Source organism: Ceratotherium simum, chromosome 13 (assembly GCF_057802395.1).
Source record: "Ceratotherium simum simum isolate JZ-2026a chromosome 13, ASM5780239v1, whole genome shotgun sequence".
NCBI lineage: Eukaryota > Metazoa > Chordata > Mammalia > Perissodactyla > Rhinocerotidae > Ceratotherium > Ceratotherium simum.
Genome location: NC_141912.1, coordinates 42,146,968 through 42,160,963, shown reverse-complemented (window position 1 = coordinate 42,160,963; position 13,996 = coordinate 42,146,968). Strand labels below are relative to the sequence as shown.

At 42.3% G+C, this 13,996-nt stretch overlaps 1 protein-coding gene across 1 annotated transcript; it reads left to right on the top strand.

Moving 5' to 3' along the window:
- The first annotated feature begins 3,481 nt into the window (after positions 1-3,481).
- TREML4 (triggering receptor expressed on myeloid cells like 4) lies at positions 3,482-3,819 on the top strand. The gene is given in 2 exon segments (XM_014782870.2): positions 3,482-3,593; positions 3,596-3,819. Coding segments are annotated over 2 exon segments (336 nt in total).
- Positions 3,820-13,996: the final 10,177 nt, after the last annotated feature.

The following is a 13,996-nucleotide window of genomic DNA, read 5'->3' as shown; positions in this document are numbered from 1 at the left end:
GCTGCTGCCTTGTCTTTGAACCCGCAAGTGGAAGTGTGGTCCATTTGGATAAGTGATGGGGACACATTGCTGGGAGTCAGGGTGGATGGGGGGCTGCTCAGCGATGGGCAAAGCGCTGGGTGTGTGTTGGAGGACAGGGTTCAAATGCCCAGCTCAGCTGTGAAATCTCTGTGAAACCTTGGACAAGTCACTGGACTGCTCTGCAGCTCAGCCTCCACAGGAAAAAAGGCAAGAGGTTGGAGATGCGCTCTGTGGCCCCTCCCCATCAGATCAAGGAGCATGTGCAGACAGCGACGCAGAGTTGAGCCAAGCAGGGCTCAGTAAGTGAGAGGAGGTGGCCTGGCCCTCAGGGGACTCACAGGCTGTCTGGATGGGAACGAAGAGTGTCCACAGTATGGTAGCGACAGAGCACAGCACAGGATCAGGGGCCATAGTGAGCAGACACTGCGAGCGCAGGGCAAGGGTGGGGTGGTGGCTGCAGGCTGGTGTCCTCTGCGCCAGCCTCTTGCAAGAGGGACCCCTTGTGGCCCCACACAAGTGAGGCTAGTTGGGGAGCAGCGCCGGAAGGCATTCCAGAAGCTGGGGAAGCCAGACAAGCGCCAGCACAGTCTGAGGCAGGACCAGCATGGCAGTCAGGAGCGGGGCCGTGGGGGGAACTAGGCACACTGGGGGCCGAGATGGGGGTGGGCACAGATTATGGGGTCTTAAGGCAGGCGGAGGCCTCTAACTGAGCCAAGAAGTCCAGTTAAGGCAGGATAGCTAACAGCTCATGTGAGCTGGGTGGTGAGGACATATGGTCACAGACAAGAAGTAGCTGTAGACCCCTCCTCCTTTTGTCCCCTCTTCCCTGGGCAGCCTCCTGGTGCCTAGGGACAGCTTGGGCTCCAGGCCTCCTGGTCATTTTCCTCACGAAGTTCAGCTTCCCACCTCCTCCCTCCTTCTCCCTGGGGCTCCCAGGGACCCAGTGCCACAGCAGGACCAGGGCATTGAAGTTCAGGGCCATGTGGGGTCTTGAGCAGACCAGAGTGTCTGCTCATTTTAGGGAGGCAGGGCAATCATGTTACCTGAACAGGATGCTCTAAAGACTGAACACACCTGGGGAGAGCTAGGTTATAACCAACTGGGAAGACCAGTGATGTGAATTCAACACCCACTGGGATATATACAGTCATACGCCACATAATGACCTTTGTGTAAATGATGGGCCGCATATGGGACGGTGGTCACATAAGATTAGTACTATATAGCCTGGGTATGTAGTAGGCTCTACCATCTAAGTTTGCGTAAGTACATTCTCTGATGTTCACACTACGACGAAATCACCTAAATGACGCATTTCTCAGAACATGTCCCCATCGTTCAGCAACGACTGGCTGCACATGGTTGGTGTGCAGCGCGGCAAGCAGACCTCAGATAAACTAGTCTCTTAAATGGCCGTATTCGGTATTCTTTATGTCTGATCAAACTTAAGTTTAAAAAAATACTTTCTTTTCTTTGTTAGTTATCAAGTATTTACAAACAGGTTTTGTATAAATAATCTCTCTACGTTTTTAGTGAATCTTTTATTTTAGAGTAGTTTTAGATTTCAGAAAAGTTGTGAGGACATTACAGAGAGTTCAGCCCACACCTAGTTTCCCCTATTAGTAGTATCTTACATTAGTACGGTACATTTGTCACAATTACTGGACCAATAATGACATTATTATTGACTAAAGTCCATGCATCATTCAGATTTCCTTAACTTTCACCTAATGTCCTTTTTCTGTTCCAGGATCCCATCCAGGACGCCTCATTACATTTAGTCATCATGTCTCCTTAGGCTCCTCTTGGCTGTGACAGTTCCTCAGAATTTCCTTATCTTGGTGACTTTGACAGCTTTGAGGAGGACTGGTCAGGGATTTGTAATGTCCCTCACTTGAGAGTTGTTTTGTGTTTCGTCTCATGGGGTCAAGGGTTTGGGGCAGGAAGACCAGAGAGGTAAAGTGCCCTTCTCATCACATGATATGAAGGGTACATCGTATCAACATGATGTATGACTGCTGATGTTGACCTTGGCCACTGGGCTGAGGTGGTGGTGGTCAGGTTCTCACTGTAAAGTGTCTCTTTTCCCCTTTGTCCATGCCATCCTCTTTGGAAGGAAGTCACTGTGCACAGCCCATAGGGAAGGGGAGGGAGTTATGCTGCCCCCCCCTTGAGGGCGGAGTATGTACATATATTATTTGGAATTCTTCTGCACAGGAGATTTGGCTGTTTTCCCCCACTTATTTTATTTATTCAATCATTTATTTATATCATTATGGACTCATGGATATTTATCTTGTACTTTGGGTTTTAATTCAATACCACTTTGTTTTGTTGCTCAAGTTGTTCCAGTTTTGGCTATATTTTTCCTCCACACATTTTTACACACATGTTGTTCAGATGAAAGAATTTTTCATCTTTTCACCCACTCATGTGTTCCTCCAACCAACACTGATTGAGCCCCGTTGGGGAATGAGAACTGAAGATACAGAGATGATGCTGACTCCTCTCCCTGCTTTCTCCCCCCTAACTCATCTGCTCCCTCCTGCCTTCCCCTCTGATGATCCCTGCTCAGTGAGCTCTTTCTCCCATCTCTCCCGACCCCACTTTTCCCAGGGACCATTCTTACAGTTTCTGGAATTGAAACTCCACCCCTCACTCAAACACTCCCATGGCAAAAACACATCATTGACCCACCATGCCTGGCAGTGGGGTCCCTGTCTTGCCTGGGGACCAGAGGGACTCAGGACCCTGGTCAGGCCTCCATGGCCCCCTGACCACTCGTAGGCAGTGCACAGAGAGAAAGAGAAGAGGAACAGCCTCTTATTTCACCATGGTTTCTTCTTGGGCATTCTCGGAGCTTTCCCTGTTAACAATGAAGGACTGTGATAGAGTGAGAGGTGCGGAGTGATGGAGATGGGGAGAAGTTGGGCAGAGGGAGAAACTGAGGCAGGGCTGAGATCTCCAGGCCCAGAGACAGACCCTGCAGCTGGTGGCCCCCCACCCAGGCCTGGCTGCCCCTCCCTCCCCTCTGCCCACACAGCCCGCCTCTCAGGCCAATCACTTCCCCAGTCAAGGTGTTGGGCTTTCTCAATTCATCCAGCTCAGAGATGCTGGGAAACTGGGGCAGAATCAGGCCCAGCTTCTGGTTCCCTCTCCCTAGAGGCCTCCGCTTTTCTCCACTCCTCCACTGTCAGAAACAGGTTGGGGGTGACCTGGTTTGGGAAGCCCCATGCCTGCTCCTTCCACCTGTTCTGCTGGTGCTCCTGGCCTCAGGTGAGATGGAGGAGAAGGTGGGGCAGAGAGCAGGGTGGCTCTGTGACCAGCAGACCATGTTCTGGGTGTGGACATCAGAAGTTGTTCCCTGTCCCCTTTCCCTGGCCGTGGGAGAGGGATGGCTGCGTCCAGCCAGGGCCCTGACCTGAGGGCTTGTTATCCAGGTTCCTGAGGAAAGATAGTCATGCCTGAGGAACTTCATGAAGTGGCGGGGCAGACACTCTCCATGCAATGGCAGTACCCTCCTGAGGGAGGGCCCTATGAGAGAACTTGGTGTCAGCAGACATCTCCAAATGAGGTACCAGATTAGTCCTCAGCTCCAAGCCCTGGACAGCAGCTCAGCACTCTTGACACATGATCTGGGTCATGCTGGATGCTGGCTTCTTCATCATCACCATGATTCAGCTGAAGGAAGAGGACTTGGGGCCCTAATGGTGTGGAAACTACAACTCTTCCAGGAACTTGGTCACTATTCTCAGAAACATCAGCCTGGTGGTGTCTCCAGATGAGCTCCTTTCTTGAGGAAATGCCTGCTTCCCTCCAAGGAGGAAATGTCACTCACCCCCTTCATGTGCCTCCATCACCCCAGATCCCACCAGGTCTTCTGCTTTGATCCAAGGGGAGTGAAAGCAGGAATGGGGAGGAGGTACAGGTCATTAATTTGAGAGGAACTGTAGAAAAGACAGTTAGACATGGATTTCTGGAATGATATCAAATGGAACCAAAACAGTTTGGGAGCTGGAGGCTATGTTGACATATGTCAAATGGTGGGTGTGGAGAGAGTGACCACAGCCTGTGGCAGATGGTGGCTAGAGACAAAGCAAGAAATAGGTGACAGGAACCTTGATTTCTGCTCTTGACTCTTGCAGTCATGGCCCTTGAGACTCTCATAGCCTCTCCTTCACCTGGGTCACAGGTACTCTAGAGGACCACAAGGCACAGCCATAGCAGTGGGATATTGATGAAGGTAGATGGCCAACCGCCAATGGCATTTGCTCCCTAACCCTTTCCTTCTCCAACTCCAAGGCAGGTGGGTTACAAACTAAGGAGGATCTCCCAAAGAGTTTAGAGGTGAAACCCTGACCAAGGGATGGGAACGGCAGCAGTGTGGGTACACAAGGGGGTTCCCTTGTGCTCTGGGGCTTATCCCACCCACTTATAAAACTCACTAGATGGAAGTATTTAGCTTTCCATTCTTCCACATTACCTGTTACTAGACTGGGTACATGGTCATCTTAGGGGAATCTGCATTCACAAGCCAAAATAACTTGGCATCTTTGGAGAACTACTATCTTAAAAGAAGGACAACACACCAAACAATAGAAACCATCTGAAGCAGAACTACGGGAACTGACAGTACAATAATTCTAAGTAAATATGATCAGTAGAGCTAAAGGGGTAAAGAAAGACATAAACTATGTGAATCAAGAGCAAGAACAACTAAAAAGAGCTAAATGGTAGTGCTAGTTGTGACAAATATTATAGTCGAAATAAAGACCATCACATGTGTGATACATAAAGGATAGATGTGGCTGGAGAGCAAACTGGAAGAAAAGTTGAGGAATTCTCCCAGAAAGTTCCTGGAAAGCATGAAGAGATTAAAAAATCAAAGAGAAGTGGAGAGACACGGAAAAGTACATGTACTAACATATGGTTTTAAGAATCCCTGTGGGAGAGAAAAGATGGAAAGGAAGAAATATTTGAAGGAAAAATTAATATAAATCTCTCAGAGTTATAGAAAAAGATCTCAGATCAAAAAGACTCATACACTGTCAAGAGGGGAAAATAGGAAATACACACACACACACACACAAACACACACAGCACTAGCCCCCTTATGTGAAATGTAAGAACATCAAAGACAAGAAGAAAATTGTAAAGACTTTCAGATCACCTATAAAAGAACAAGAATTAGATCTACATCAGACTTCTTAAGAAGAACACTGGCTGCAAAAAGAAAATTGAGTAATATTATTAAAGTATTAAAGAAAAGAACTTAGTACCTAGAATTTTATATCCAGCCAAACTGTCATTCAAATGTCAGATCACAGTACTTGGGGACTTCTAAGGCCTCAGCAGGTTGGCCTCATGCAAAGATCCCCACTGAAAATGCTCTTGGAGGAAGTACTTGGTTAAGATGAAAAACAAATTCGGGAGATGCTGCAAGAGGCGAGGAAGTAAGTGTGAGCAAGCAGCATGGCGAAGTCTATTTTTATCTCAAAAAAAAAAAAAAAAAGCGGCTAGAACCAAAATGAAGAAAAAGAGAAAACATATCCATGACAATTGAAAAATAACATTCTAGACAACATCATCATGGGGTGAGGAGGAGAGACCAGAAGGCCATGAAAGGATGACTGAGTACTTGTCTCATGAGAGGCAATGTGCAGATCTTGATAAGTTTGAGGCAGTCACTGGAGTAAATCAATATAAATATGGGTCTTCAGTTAAGTAAATAGAATGTATACCCTTTACACCAGCAAAATAAAACTCTCTCCAAAGGAAAATAGGAAAATAATTGGGGTAAATGGGGAGAATGAAATAAGAAGGCAGAAATAAGTCCTACTATAAAAGCAGTTTCAATAAATTTAAATGGGTTAAACTTATGAAATAAGGATAGAGACTCTCAGTTTGGGTTTTTAAAAAATTCCAACAATATATTGTCCACAAGAGATAAACTTTAAAAAGATTTTAAAAAGTTAAAAATAAAAAGTTGAAAAAATATACCTGGCTAATATAAAACAGAATAAACTGTAGTAGCAATCTTAATTTTGAACAAAGTAGAATGTAAGGTAAAATAATGTTATGAGACAAAGATACATAATAAATATGGATAAAAAGTACACCTAATAAGAAAACAGAACTCTCATAAACACGTGTACCTAAATACATGGCCATGAGACATACCAAGTAACACCATCAGAGGCAGTAAATAATTAATAATTGTAGTTGGCAAGTCACATCCCTCTCAGAAGATCATAGTTCAATGAGATAAAAAATAAACAATGGAATCTAAGTTCTAAATCAAAAAATTCCAGGTATTATATATATTTATGTAATATTTATAGGTATATACATTACTATATATCTATAGGACTATATTATAAATGATATCATAAAATAAATAATTTTTGAAAATATATAAAATATGTGTTTACATGTTTAAAATGTTTTCAACCATGTAAATGCAATACGAATATTCAATAAAATACATTATTTATAATTATATATAAACTGTGTATATGCATATGCACCCATATTTAACACTCAACATAAATAAAAACAGGTAATAGACACTCTTTCAAATACACAGAGAATATTTACAAAAGTAGACCTTCTGTGAAGAAATGAAAAAAGTTTGAATAAATTCCAAAGAATTAATATATACAGAATATATTCTCCAAAGATAATGCAATAAAATTAGGAATGCATAGAAGTAAAGCTAAACTAGTATGTTTGAAACTAAATAATATTTATTAATATATTATTATATAAACCATTAAATATATAATAAAATATATTATGATAATATAAACACTATCAAAATTTACAGGGCATAGCTAATATTTAGAGGGGAAATTAATAACTTTAAGTACATTTGTTGGAAAATATAAAAGGTTAAAAAATAAGTGAGCTAAGCACTCAACTCTAGAAGATGGCAACTGAGCCATGCAGTAAGCCCGAAGAAATGTAAAGGAGGAAAATGATAACGATGAGGGCCTGCAGTCAATTACATGATTTTTAAAAAATGGAGAATAAGAAAACCCATGATTCATTCTGTGGAAAGTCTAATAAGATAGACCTACTTCTGATAAGACTGATCAAGATAAAAGATATAAATAAACAATAAATTGAAGGAAAAGAAGAAAATAACCACATACTCACTCTAAAAGATTTTTAAATAAATCAATCCTGAACAAATACTTTTTGTTCGAAATCCTAGCTAGAAGCGGACAAATTCCTTAAAAATATAAAATGCCAAGAAGAGCATGAGAGGAAATAGATTTGAATAGATTAATAAATATTAAAGACATTGAAATGCTAGATAAAGAGCCATTCTCACAGAAAATTCAAGATTCAGATGGTTTTACAGGTATCACGAATCTTTTAAGAAATAGTTGATTCCTATTTTATACAAGATAGTGCAGAAAATAGAAAAAAAACAAAAGCTGCCCAGCTTAGTTTAAGAATCTATTATCACCTTAATCTCAAAACCAGTTAAAGATAATACAAGAAAATTAAATTATAGGTTCATTTATTTCCCTGATGAACATAGTCAAAACCAAAATCAATATCAGCTAACTGAACTCAACAGTGTGTTATAAAAGAATGTATTATGATCATGTGGGGTTTATCCCAGGACCAAAAAGATTGCTTAGCTTTGGAAAATATATCAACGTAAATGAAACAAATTAATAAACTAAAGGAAAAAAGTCAACTGATGTAGAAAAAGCATTTGGAAGGTTGAACACATTTATTATTATAAGGAAAAACCCTTAATAAACTGGAAATGGGAAGAAATAACTTGGTAAAGACTGAATACCGATGACCACAATAAATATTACTTAGTGGAGAAGGTATAAATTCAAATTAAGGATTTCCACAGCCACCACTAATGCTTAATCTAGTATTAGAGGTCCTGGCCAATGCTCTAAAGAAACGGAAAACAGATAAGAGGAAAGAAGATGAGACAAGAAGAGTGAAAATCGTCGCAATTTGATATGATGGGATCATCTACCTAGAAAAAAATAAGCAGAATCTGCAAACTATTAGATCTCATGAGAGAGTTTAGCAAGGCTTCCGGAATGAGATCAATTGACAAAAATCAAAAGTATTTCTGTACGCTAGAATTAATCACTTAGAAAATCTAATCAAAATAAGATACTATTCAGAATAGTAACAAAATCTGTAAAGTATCTAGGAAGGATTAATATAACCAAAACCTCTTTGGAGAAAACTTTGAAATGTTAATTAATGACACAGGTAAATAGAAATAATGTACAATCTTGGATGAGACAATAATGTTATAAGGATGTCAACTTTCCCCAAATTAAAAGTCTCTAAATATAATCCTAGACACAATTTGAGTTTAGTTTTTTAAAGAACTTGATAAACTTACTCTAAAATGATATGGAAAAATAAAGATGCATGAATAACTATGTCAACCATGAAAAATGAAAATAAAAAGAGAGGACTTGCCCTATACTACTAAGTAATACAATTGATTGCAGTAGTGCTGGTGCAAGAACTGATAAATGGAACAATGGACAGGCTAAAGAGTTCCAGAGAGATCCGTGTACATACAGGAACATAGTTTATGATAAGGAAACACCAGGAATCAATGAGGCACAGGGCCCGTTATCTGTGGGACATCCATGAGAAAACTGGCAGAGCAGATAAAAAAAATAAAACAATCAACCAAAAAAAAAACTGGATCCCCACCTAACACTAAATACAAAGATGAACCCCAGATGGATCTAAGATATATCTATGAAAAATAAAATTATTAAGTTAATAGAAAAAGGAAACTTCAGATGAATACCTGTGCAACCTAGGAATAAGGAAGGACTTCTTATACAAAGCTTCAAAAGCACAAATCATAAGGCAAAAAATCATTAATTTGATTACACCAAGACTGAAGAATTCCATTCAATGAACAACACTATGGAAAAAGTTATCAAGCAGATGACAGACTGGGAAAAATTAACTGAAAATGTCTAACACTAACACAGCAATATGATCCATAATGTACAAGGAGCTAATGCTAATCAACAGGAGAAAGACAGGAATCTCAGTGGAAAATGGAAAAGCATAAGAAAGACAGTTTATAGAAGAGGAAATCCAAAAGGCAGACAATCGATGTTCACACTTGTTAGTAATCAAAGAAATGTCAATTAAAACAAGTATGAAATGGCACTTTACACCTTTTGAACCAGCAAAATGAGGATGCTGTCACGTGCTCGGTGTCATCAGGGATGTGGCACATAGGAGCCCTGATGAAAGCACGGATGGTCCCCGTGGTTCCTTCCTCCCTGACAGTCCCACAGATGCGAAGAGCAGCCTGTTGGAATTCAGAGCCAAGCATCTTAGGAGCCATCCAAGACGTCACAGCTGAGGAAACAAGGCCCAGAGATGGCGTGGGGCCTGTCCAAAACCGTCACCCAGCCACTTAGGAGCAGAGACAGGACAAAGACCCATGCTCCTGATTGCTGGGTCCCGAGAGCCCTCCCCGAGCTCCTCTGTGGGGCCCCCACACCTCCTCTGCCTAGCTCTGATTCTGGGGCCTTCTCCCCACCGCCCCCAGCAAATCTGCCCTCTCTTCTGGCCTCAGGAGCTCCCGGCAATGGTCCAGCCTGATGCCCTGTCCTTTCTGCCCTGTGGGATTGTCCCCGCTCCCCTGGCTCTATCCCTCCCACTCTACTGAGCTCTGATCCCCATCACTTCCCCTAACCAGGCTTTTCCTCCATCCAAGACTCCTGGGTCCCCTATGACTGGATCTTCTCACAGGCCCAGAGAGACCCTGTGACCCTGTCCCCCACTCCTGTGTCCGTTGCTGCTGCATAGTCACTTCAGGGTGGTCCTTGTACCACACAGCTCCCGCCACAGGGGGCCTGGCTCAGGGACACTGAGGGAGCAGCTGACATCCTAGCCCAGGCCCATCCTCCCTTCTCCCTCCTCCCACCAGGACATCAAGCTCCCCCCTCTCCCCTAGTTCGGCTGCTCCCAGCTCCCCAAGGACGTGGTGCTGTCAGCCCTATTTGTGCTCCTGAGCTGCAGGCACAGGTGAGTGGACCTGGGTTTGACTTGGAGGGCAACGGAGCTGGGGACAGCATCTGTCCCGGGAAAGATAGCTGGGAAGAGGAAGCCAGAAAGCACAGAGGTGGGAAAATTGTCACTGAGTCTAACCTAAATATTCATTGTTTCTTGCAATTTCTGCCTTTCACTCTGATGCTGTCTGCTCCCATTAAAAAGAAATGGACCTTAGAGAAACACAGAGGCCTTCCCAGAATCCCCATCCCAGTGCTTTGCCTTGTTCTCCATCCTGAGAGGCAGGAGGGCAGGGGGAGAAAGCTGAGAGTCGGAGAGAAGATGTAGGGGCAGGAAGGGGAATTGGGGAGAAGGTGTAGGGGCAGGAAGGGGCAAGGCTGGAAGTCCATGAAAGGGAGAAGGGAGGGGAAAGGAGGAGCTGGTTCCAGGGACAGGGAAGGAGGAACGGGCAGGGAAGACGGTAGGGAAAGGATTCACTTCAGTTTATGAATTCCCTCCTCATCTTCCCTCCGGAGGGTCATAAGGACACTGTGGGGACAGCAGTGATGGAGGTTTCTGATTGTGCCCACCCAGCCCAGGCCCCGGGACTCTTGGGTGCCTTTAGCCTCATCCATGGATCCAGGATGAATACCTGTTCTCCTCCCCCTGCCCAGCTGTTGGGAGCTGCCCCGACCACTGAACATCACAGCCTGTGAAGAAAGGCCAGCACCCAAGCCTGCTGGAGGCGACTCCCAGCTCCCGAGTTCACCAGTGGTGACCCTTCATCCCTGTACTGAGCACTGGGAGATCTGCTTCCTTGGCCCCCACCTTCCCCCAAACTGACCACCCATGCAGGGTTTATTGCATCCGGTCAACACCTCCACTCTATTGGCCAACGTTCAGCTCAGCACCTTCCCTACTCCGTGCCGGCTTCTCCTGTGCGTCACAGTTCACCTTTTCTCTGTTCTCTGTTTCTTGCCTCTGCACTATCTGAGAGCCCTGTGTGTTTCGCCCTTGAATTGAAACGTGCAGGGGGGCAGGGAATGATTTAAAAATAAATGCTAAAATTGAAACTAAGAAAGGCTGTAATCAGCAGACCGGAAACTGAGGAATTCCTAGAAGTTAAAAAAAAAAAATCAGATGCAATTAAAATGGTAAGAGCAGATGACTTAGCAGCCCAAAATATTTACTCCAAAATGAGCGGAAAACATTTACTCCAAAATGCTTGGTCCACAGATGAGATCTGACAACCAGGGTCCCTTGGGCTGTTGGCTCAAAATGCGAGAAAATCCATAGCCTAAAGAGGAAGTCAAGGTGAACGAACAATAACTGACCGTGGGTGAGAGATAAATGTTTTAGGGAACAGAAGAGGACATCACCTCCATAAAACAAGAAAAGGCCAGAGTCATATTCTGAACATGTAACCCCCAGTAAGGCCTGGGCGTCGACCACTCAGAATCGGCATCCACCGTGAACAACCAGTATGGTGGTCCCAGCGCATCCCAGCTGAACACCAGCCAGGAGAAGGCCACCATCCAGAGAGCACGGAGCAGTAAACACACCATTTTCTTTCCTTTTTTTTGGGGAGGGGGAGGCCAAAACGGAAGTTTCTTCATATGTATTTCAGCTCATGCCACACGACCATCACCTGTCTATATGGGGCAGCACTTTTGTCTCATTTCTTTAATTTATTCTTTTTATCCCCAGTCCCTATTCCCACTTGCCTCCCCCTTCAAGGCAACCACTCCAGTGCACTTGTTATGTAACCTTGAATTTGAATGTTTCCTTGTAAAACATGCAGTGTTGTTTTCTGTGACTGTATTTTTCACTTATGTAAAAGAGATTGTGATACCTTTTTTTTCATAAGCTTGTTTCACTCATTGCTGGGTGCATATACCCAGCCTGCTGCTCTGCAGTGCTGCAGCATATCCCCCTGTCTGCACGCGGCCCCTGCAGTGCATCATTCGGAATCCAGGGTGGGTCTGTTGCTCTGCCTCACTTCCCACATTGCAAACAATGCCTCGATGAATATCCTCCATCATAGTCGCTTATGGAACCAGGTGAGACTTCCTTTAGGATTTATACCAGGGTGGGACTAGCTGGGTAGTAGGATCTCAGACATCTAATTAATGCTGACATCTTGTGCCACTTGAACCACTAATCCAGAGAACTAGAGATTATGTGCTTCCTGCTCTGAATCTAAGTACACAGCAGCACCTATGGAATGATTTTGGAAAAAAAAAAAGTGGGAGGTGATAATAGGTGAAGCTGGCTGATGGTACATGGGGGTTAGATGTATTAATATCTATACTTTTGTGCATGCTTGGAAATTTTCATAATAAAAGTAATACATACATATAAACACTCATGTATTGAAGGCATAGCTAGTTGGGTTTCAGTTGTATACAGCTGAACCCAATCCTTTCTTGATTTATTGACCTTATCCAACTGCAGAAGATTTGGACAAGACCCCATTTACAATACAGAAGTGTGAGATTCATTTAAAGAACATTAGCAATGCGATAAAAGTGGACTGAACAAGAACACATCTTCATCAATTCAGACACTAAGAGTTAGCATTTAGCCATAACTTTTTAATATTTTATCTTAACATCCTTGGTCTCAAAATTATCTAATTCCCTTCACCACTATTTTCAAACTTGGGATAAATTCTATGCTTTAAGCTAATGTCTACAAGAGTTATTTTTCTTCAAAATTTAAAAAATATTATTACATCATCTTCCTACCCCCAGTGCTGCTATGTAAAAATCTGATATTGATCTGAGTTTTGTTCATTTTAAGTGGTCTGTTTCTCTCTCCAGAACATTTTAGAAATTTCTCTTTGAAATTAACATAATGTGTTTTAATGTGAAGTATTTAATTGTGCATTTATTTGGAACTCTTTGGACACATTCAGTCTAATGTCATATATTTCTTTAGGTTCTCAGTATTATTTTTTCAAATAGTTCTTTTCCTCCACTTATTCGCTTTTTCCTCCTTTTTTGACTTCTTTGAGGAGACATTGAATTTCTATTTCTGTCCTCCGTATGACTTAATCTCTCTCTTTTACTTTCTGTTACTTTTTTCTCTTCCTCTGGTAGTATTCCTCCACTCTGTCTTTCCCTCACCAATTCATTCCTCTGCTATTCATTCCGTTCACTGAGGTCCTTATTTCAACAATGGTTCTTTTCATAGATCGATATCTCTAACTTGTTCTTTTTCATTATTGCTTGCTCCAGTATCGTGCTTCTAATCTTGTCCCTTATCTCTCTGAGAATATTATACTTAATTTAAATTATTGTTCTCACATTAGTTGTTCTTCCTCTGTAATAGACTGTTCAATTTGTTTCTCTGCAATAGATTTGTTCAACTTGTCACGCTTTTTTCATACCGCTTGGTAATTTTCCTCATGATCTCATCTTTTATTCCTTTCTTTTTTGAAGATCAGTGGATCTCTAGAGATTCCACTGCCTAAGGCAGCCGCAGAGGTGAATAGAGGTGACGGGTTGCCAGAAACAGTGCAAGTGTGTATATGCATTTAGAATATCACAAAGAGAGCCATCCTCATTGGTGGGCTTATTTAACAAATGGAAATGGAGCATATTTAACTATTTGGAAAAAATTAAATTTTACCCTCTCTTCACACTTCAAACTAAAATAAATTCTAAATGGATTAAAGAGATAATTGTTAAATAAGAAAATATAAAAGGACTAAAAGAAAAAACTGTATAAGGATCCAATCCTGGTCAGGGGAGGCATATGTAAACAATGTAACAGGGGCAGAAACCATAGAGAAAAAGGCTGGGAGATTTGCCAAAAATAAAAATTTTAAAATTCTCTTTGTCATAAAACACTATAAAGAAAAGAAAAAAGCAAAGAACAAACAGAAAAGAGTTCTTTTGCAATATCTATGTCAAGGAAATAAAAATTTTAATTATAAAGATTTCTTACAAAT